Below are 8,264 nucleotides of genomic sequence, written 5' to 3'. Positions count from 1 at the left end.
CGGGTGACATCTATAACCTGACAGTCACTGCGTGCACAGAGAGAAGCCGTAACACATCACTGCCTCACATCATGAAGCTGGGTTAGTACCTCTCTTACACACACACATACACACACACATTCTGGTTTCCATGTTTTGTTTTTCCATAGACGTAATGCATTTCACAGATTCTCTGTGAAGTGTAAAGTCTGACTTTATATCCTTTGAGATTAAAAGAAAGTCTAGAAATTAAATTAATGTGCAGCCTTACAGAAGAACATGTGTCTGTGTCTGAGACAATATGATCTGATTCTTTAAATAACTCTCGTGTTTAGATATATGATTGTGGTTTCCTGTACAGAAGACAGTTTGAAACGTGACAGAATCACCCATTTCTTCTTCCTTATTATAGTTATTTATAAGCTGAGGAACTTTATGTGCTGATGTGTTAGTGCTGTTGTGTCTTCTGTAAACAGATCCGGCTCCTCCAAAGTCTCTCTACGCCGTCAACACCACAGATACGGCCGTCACACTGCTGTGGACTGAAGACGGTGTTGTTGATTTCTACCAGATCGTCTGTAGACAACTGGGACTCAACAGACAACAAAAAGTAAGAGTCTGACCTCAGTTCTTCTCAAACACGTAAGGGATGCACATTATCCCGCTTATTACACAATCATTTACCTCATAAGGTAAGGAGCATTAAATATTGATCTAAAATATTTTATTTGCTAATTTTTAACAAATGCAGACCTTGTGGGAGGAAAACCTGTTCATTTTCGGTTTTAAAATAGGACAAGATGTTCAAATGTCATAAACACACTATTTTCTTTAATCATTTGTAAATATATTTGTTATTAAAAGGCATATTTATATTTATTTTTGTGTACTTTTTAAAATGTACCTGTCAAAATGATTTGCAGCCGTGTGTTAGTCGTTTTGAGTGGTAGTTATCTGAAAAAAAGCTAATCTTGGAATGTCGTGACTGGCCAATCAGAATCAAGGATTGGAACTAACCTTTTTATAATGAGCTATACACGATCACAGATGACATCACATGTGTCCATAAGTCTGATCTAGAGGAAACTTCAGTGAGTCTGACCGAGTCTGCTCTGTTTATTATAATGATTAACTATAAGACTGAATAAATTCTCAATTCATTTATTGTTATTGCATCTCAGCAGATCCTCTCACAGATCCTAGTACTTTACGAACTCATACATACTGCAAGTTTGACAGCAGTGACAACCGCATTTAAATGCAGAAGTGAATCCCCCAAATGTTAAGGTAACCATAGCAATGTACTTGCTTGGTTATCATTCACTGCTTTGAGTAAAATAATATTATGCTGCTTCTCTCAGCGCTGTCTTGCAGTGTTGCCAGGTCCACTTTTTTTTGCTTACATACCATTTTTGCGCTTAACTGTTTCAGGGCTCGAAAGTTGGTCGCACATGCAACCTAATTTTTCAATGGTGCACTTAAAAAAATCTGAGGTTGCACCAGTGTGACCAGCCGTTCAGGTGAAAAAAAGTATCCACAACTCGAACGTCTTCTTCTGGTTTAACAACAGATGTACATTAGACACACACATAGACCGTGGTCTAAACCAGTGATTTTTAAACTGGGGGCCGTTTTATGAAAAACATTAATTTATCATGAATTCTGTGTAATTAAACCTAAAAAAATAAGGCTACTATCCAAAATCACTACTTTTTTGTATAATTTAATGTTTTTTTATTAAAATGTTGAGTTTTAGAACAGTTTTTTGTCACAAATTGTCTTTGGGGGGCTGCGAAGGAATGCACCGTACACAAGGGGGGCCGCACGCTGAAAAAGTTTGGGAACCACTGGTCTAAACCAATCAGATAGTGAAGGGCAAACACCTCCCCTCCCTCATTATGGGCGTTTCACACGGTACGCGGCAACCGCGAGTGTTTAGTTCTTTTTCAATAGGAGACGTGCGGAAAGCGTCAAAACTGGTACGGATACAGAGGTGAAGCGGAGTTGATCCACACGCCTTGCCTGTGCACCCCAAAAAACCTTTTAAGGACACGGCTCTTCACGGCTGCACAAAACGCTTCCACTATACACGAGAAAGCTGTAGCCGCGCCGCTTCCGCGTAAACGGCCTTAACTATGAGCCACGGTTGTAGACAAATATAAAGGGAATGCCGCGAAAGAGAGTCAAAATGCACAAAAGAGTCCGAGTCTGTGTGTGCAAGAGAGAGAGACAAAGTGTGCGAAAGAGAGAGACAAAATGCACAAAAGAGTCCGAGATGTTTTCAGTCTCTGTTTCCTTTAATACTAACTATGGTCTCATGTGACTGGGGAGTTGTGTTTTTACTTACATGTTGTTATATATATATATACATATATAAATATAAATATATTACTTATTTTGTGTTCTCAGCAATGGCAAATCCTGCACACAACATTAAAACTACAATGAAAGATGGGAACAAAGCAATGTAATAAAAGTATTTTTGGGAAATAGATTTTAGAACAAACATAAAAGCAATAGGCTATAAGGGAAAAAGAATCATACAATAATTATAAAATACATATTAATTTATATTCTATACATTTAACCACCATGGGCGCTTGTAAAACTGCTGTGTTAAATGCAATGCAGTCAAAAATTTGGGTGCACCTAACTTTTGTGCTGGTGCACCTAAGAAAAAAAGTTAGGCGCACCAGTGCAAAAACTTAGTGTAGAGCCCTGTGTTTATGGCTTTGGCTCATGAAGTGATCAAGTTTTTGCTGTTATTTAAGTGAGAAGGCGCTGGTCCCAATATTTTGATCTTCACGTTGGATTTTGAACATTGGCTGGGTTTTTTTTTTGCAAGATCTGGCAACACTGGTAAGCAAACACTCGTGCCTCTGTCACGTGCCACTGACTTTTTCCCCTTTTAGGCATTTTTTCAGAAGAAAGTGAAAGTGATATTGTCAAGTATGCAAAACATACATCTGCATTTAACCCATCCCCGTGCGTAGTGAAAACACGCACTGCAAGTCGTGAACACACACGCACCTGGAGCAAGGGGCAGCTATCACTGCAGCGCCCGGGAAGCAATTAGGGTGAAGGGCACCACAGTCACAACCTGCTGGCCGTGAGACTCGAACCAGCAACTCTTGTGTTACAAGCTCGACTCTAACCACTAGACTAAAAACTTCATCAATAACTAGTTGTTCAGTTCAGTTTTTTACATACAACGCAGAGTATCTGTGAATGTGGTTGTCACTACCTGCAGGTTGTGGGTTTTAATCAGTAGTAGTATTCAGTCCCGTAAATGACTGAAGTGTGTGTGTGTAAAGAACAGGATTAAACATTAAAAAGTAAAGTAACAACAGAATTTCTTTGCATTATGTACGAGGCCTTTTACACGGAGCTTCACAAGGATAACTGCTGCTTTTATCATGACAACGACTCAGTCTGTCCAAATGGCAACTCACGGCATGGGTCTCTCTCTCTCTCTCTCTCTGTTTGTGTGCAGCAGGTCCGTGAGCCACTGGTCACTGCTTCACATGTTTTGACAGTCTCTGGTCTTCAGCCGTCCACATCATATAACTGTTCTGTGATCAGTATGAGCTACAGCAGCTCTAGTGAACCTGTTCACATCAGCATCACCACTTCAGGTGATCATCACACTTCACTCTTTATCTGTGTCCTGCTGTTCACACACATATATGTATTGTGAATATGTTGTTTGTGTAACTAACTTTAACTAAACTATGACTAAAAATCAAACTGATTCTCTTTGTGTGCGTGTGCGTAGTACGCGAGATGAACCCGAGTGTCGCTGCTATCTCCGCTCTGGCTGTTCTCAGTGTTTTGTTGATCAGTCTGCTGGTTCTCTTTCTGTTGGTGTTACGGAAGAAACACATGGAGCTGAACCGGTGAGAAATCTCTTTGTTTATCTTCATCTTACTATTAAGTGTGTTGTGTTTCTGCTCAGCATCACAATGAAGTGTCTCTGTTTGTGACTTTAGGGAATGTGCAGCTGAAACCTTTGTCAATTTCGCATCTTTTGAGCGGGACGGAAAACTTCCATATAACTGGTACATCATTCTGATCTTATTGATGTCTATCGTACAAAGCTGAGAAACTAAATCACACACATACAGACACACGTCACTGTTATTACTGATGATAATGATGATGAAGATTTCTGTCTGATTTACTGTTTCACACACACTCACATTATGATTAATATAAGAGCTGAAAGACGGTCAGTAAGGGCAGATTTGTGTTTGTTAAAAACATTTCAACAAGTTAGGCTGCTGAGATATCGAGTAATTATTTGATATTTCATGTATATTTATACTAGAAGTGTCAGTTGGTTTGTCTAAAGCAGTGGTCTCCAACATGGTGCCCGCGGGTTGCCCTCATGGAGTCTGTGAGTTGCCTGCCAAAGCCAATTTTAATATTTATTCATTACGTATTTTTTCTATTAGCTTGGCTTCTTTTATGTATGTTAACCTTTTAAACAATGATAAAACATATCAACCAGTAAAATACAATAAAATCAACAAGTAAAAGAAAAAAAGATTTGAGTAAACTATATAAAAAATTGTTTTATCCATTGTGGTAGCCCTTGCTCACAAAAAGGTTGGAGACCCCTGGTCTAAAGTATATGACTGACATCTAGGGGTGTAACGGATCCCATGGTTTGGCTCGCATGCGATTTGCGGATTAATGCGCAAACTTAAATATTGAACGTTTATCATTTGCTCGTGTTTCAAAGGCTTTCAAATGTTAAAACTCAAGTGATTTAAAAACAATCTAACTACAAAAGAGCTTTTTTTTATATGCACAGACGCACATGCGGTCCACACTGCAATGGGGTAAGCAAATGGGGTAAGCAAAAAATCTTGGAACATTTTTTTTAAACACTAAATTCAAGAAAAATTCAAGAAAATTTGCTTACCCCATTGGCAGATTTTTTTTGCTTGTTTTATTCACAAAATCTTTTAAATTTGATATTTTTGGTCTAAAAACTAGACTTATTTTCTTGGGTCGTTTTGCTCATCAATAAAAGCATCTTTATTTAAGAATTTTTTTATATATTTTTTTTACTGAAAACATGACAAAAATACTACAAATTTTTTTCTTGAAAATCATTTTTTGCAGTGTAGCTCTAAAAAATAATAATTATATTTAATTTTTACAATACAGACTGTGTTACTATTCATTTGATTCGATAATGTCCATTATAGACCTTACTTAATGTGCAACTTTTTTCTTTTTTATAAATGTTTGTAGTTTCTTTATTTGTTCTTATAAGATTTTTCCCACCCCTTTTTTGCTGATTCGAAAAATTATCTGATTCGTGCCTCAAAAACCATAAAGTGATCCAAATCGTGAGTTTTGTGATTTGGTACACCCCTACTGACAACAGGGCCGGGTTTCCCAAAAGCATCGTAAGGCTAAGTTGATCGTAAAAACAATCGTACGAATCATCTTAGAATTACGGGCTGTTTCCCAAAAGCTTCGTAACTTAAGTTGCACTTGATAATCATCGTAGATCTACGAGTGGTCTGTAGTAATCGTTCATTCATAAGTGCATCGTAAGACAACAGAGTTACAAGGTCACCTGCAGGACAACCAGCAAATTGCACTCCTGCAATGACGATAATGTAATGTTTTAAATGTTTATTTATTTATTGGGTTCTTCTTTGTTTATTTTATATGACTAAACATAAATTAATAAAGAAGGAAAACGTATTTTGTACAAGTTGGTAAAGTTTTTTGTATTTTGGTAAAAGTTGGTATAGCAAATTGATAAATGGTTCATACCGATTGCTGCTATAATTCATCTAAACATTGTTTTGAAGGGAAATGGCATCTAGTTAAAGAAACCAAATAAATATTTACGGTACAATGCAATAATCCATAATAATAAAAAAACATAGATAATAAACAACAAATAATAATAATAATCTAAACTATAATAGAAATGCAGAAGGCATTTCGAAGTGGGACGAGTCCTAACTAAATACGGAAAAGAATATTTAATAAATTATTAAAACAATTAAAAAGTCATTGAACAATAATTAAAATAAATTATTAAAAATATTAGTGCACACCAGCTGCATTAGACATCAAATGTTACATAGATAACACAGCAAAATGATCACTACAGCTAGTGAAGGATGATGTTTCTTGCAGTAAATTCAACAGCGCGGCAGTCGCAGTCACTCTATGCAGCCGCACATGCAGCTGAACGCAGACCTGTGGTGTCGTGTTTTTACTGAATGTTTGCTTTAGTCGTGCAGTCGTATGTGATCTTTCAGTTTAGGATCATTGATTATATAGAAATGTGTACGTCCGGCCGGCCGTTCGTGTGCTGTGGTTTTCACATTCAGATACTTACTGCATGAGCATTGAATTAACCTGTAATATATCTGATTCATCTGTGTGTATTTGTGTGACTAATGCAGCATCACATGTGTCCACTTCTGCTCCGGTCTCTTCATGTTTTGCTTTTGTTTCTGTCCAATGGGCTTCAGGCGCAGGAGTCTGTTTGCGTTCCTCACGCTTCTCCCATCCTGCCTCTGGACTGACTATCTTTTGGCCTTTTATATTAATCCGTGGTAAGTAGCCGCGCATGCACTGCTTCTCCTGCTTGGCTCTTTGTTTTTCTCTTGCTGTGTTGTGTATTGTGGATGAACAGATATCATAACAGAACCCAGTAATGAATGTACAGTAGTTGTGTTTCCTCAAAACGCTTCATCTCTGGCTTTTGTGTTAACACGCAGCTCGATGTGTCCAGCAGCTCGACTCTAACAGTCACACTTTGTTCTGCATGTCAGCTTCACAAACAGACGCTCGGTTCAAGATGTTTAGTGTTAAGACTGCATTTACATTCAAAGTGTCCTGCACGTTTCCTCTCTGTGTGTCTGACTGAATGCAGATCATTATATCAGATTAAGAAAGTTTGCTTGGTTTTGCTTTATGAATCGCAGAGGTGTAAAGTACTCAAGTAATCAGATACATTTTTTAAGTATCTGTACATTTATAAGTGTGTTTTTCTTTTATTTCACTACATTGAAAAGTTCCACTACATTTCATATTTAATTTAAATAAAAATCTAGTATTTAATTACTTTTACTTGAGTATTACTAACGTATAATAAAGTACTACATTTTAAGTATTAAAAGTAAAAAACTACTTTTATTTATGAAATGTACACTGCAGAAAATAAATTTCTTACTTGTTTACAGTACAAATATGTATTACACTGCCTAAAATGAATTTCAAGAAACAATTTTCTTAGTATTTTTGTCTTGTTTTCAGTAAAAACATCTAAATATTCTTAAATTATGATCCTTTTCTTGATGAGCAAAACAACCCAAGAAAATAAGTCTAGTTTTTACATCAAAAATATCAAATTTTAGTGATTTTGTGCATAAAACAAGCAAAAAATTTAATTTTTCTTAAATTTGTGTTTAAGAAAAATGTTTAAGATTTTTTTTTGCTTACCTCATTGGCTTACCCCATTAAATTTGATATTTTTGGTCTAAAAACTAGACTCATTTCTTGAGTCGTTTTGCTCACTAAGAAAAAGCATCTTAATTTAAGAATTTTTAGATATTTTTTCTGAAAACAAGACAAAAATACTAAGAATTTTTTTCTTGAAAATAATTTTTTGCAATGTAAGAAAATAAGTAAAATCAATAGAGTAAGAAAAAAGTTGACACCTAATTTAACAAAAAAAGCTTACCCCATTTGCAGTTTTTTTTTTTTGCTTGTTATAAGCACAAATTCACATAAATTGTATATTTTTGTCTCAAAACTAGACTTATTTTCTTAGGTCATTTTGCTTATGCAAAAAATGCATCTAGATTTAAACATTTTTATATATTTGTAGTTAAAACCAGACAAAAATACTACGCAAGAAAGTCATTTTTTGCAGTGTATGCATTGTGATTTATAAAGTAAAAGTTTGTCTAAGAAATAAAGTACAGATATTTAAAAAGTGAGTAAAATGCTTCACTACTTTACACTTCTGATCGATTGTTTAAACACTTTGAAGGAATGTTTGGGCTCGTGTTTAGAGATTCCTGTCAAACATCACATTTACAGTCATTTCATTAAAGGTGAACTTCACCTAAGTAAACATAAAATGAAGTTTTGAAAGTATATCCACAAGATAACTTGTGTAATAAAATCTGCAAAACAAGTTACTTTCAGTCCGTTCTTGTCACGTATGCCAGTAAATAAATGCAAGGTGTGTGATGTAATGCTGAAGGCAGGTTACATTGTGCATCACAGCAAATAACACA

At 35.8% G+C, this 8,264-nt stretch overlaps 2 protein-coding genes across 5 annotated transcripts in view; both read left to right on the top strand.

Moving 5' to 3' along the window:
* ptpro (protein tyrosine phosphatase receptor type O) overlaps positions 1-8,264 on the top strand; it is a 47,935-nt gene that overhangs the window by 29,514 nt on the left and 10,157 nt on the right. The window contains exons 12-17 of one of the 4 annotated variants that reach the window (XM_055190677.2): positions 1-81; positions 456-589; positions 3,476-3,614; positions 3,755-3,875; positions 3,969-4,037; positions 6,489-6,572. The exon at positions 1-81 is cut by the window's left edge and continues 40 nt beyond it. In XM_055190677.2, coding sequence (XP_055046652.1) covers positions 1-81; positions 456-589; positions 3,476-3,614; positions 3,755-3,875; positions 3,969-4,037; positions 6,489-6,572 — 628 coding nt within the window. Of the gene's footprint in view, positions 82-455; positions 590-3,472; positions 3,615-3,754; positions 3,876-3,968; positions 4,038-6,488; positions 6,573-8,264 lie in introns of all 4 variants that reach the window. The other 3 variants (XM_055190676.2, XM_055190679.2, XM_055190678.2) reach the window with 3 other exon arrangements.
* LOC129432543 (protein mono-ADP-ribosyltransferase PARP12) overlaps positions 1-8,264 on the top strand; it is a 164,730-nt gene that overhangs the window by 151,413 nt on the left and 5,053 nt on the right. The window lies entirely within an intron of this gene.

The sequence above is a fragment of the Misgurnus anguillicaudatus genome, chromosome 1 (assembly GCF_027580225.2).
Source record: "Misgurnus anguillicaudatus chromosome 1, ASM2758022v2, whole genome shotgun sequence".
In the NCBI taxonomy this organism is placed as follows: domain Eukaryota; kingdom Metazoa; phylum Chordata; class Actinopteri; order Cypriniformes; family Cobitidae; genus Misgurnus; species Misgurnus anguillicaudatus.
Note: the sequence above shows the minus strand (reverse complement) of the source record. Positions and strands in the feature narration are given on the sequence as shown.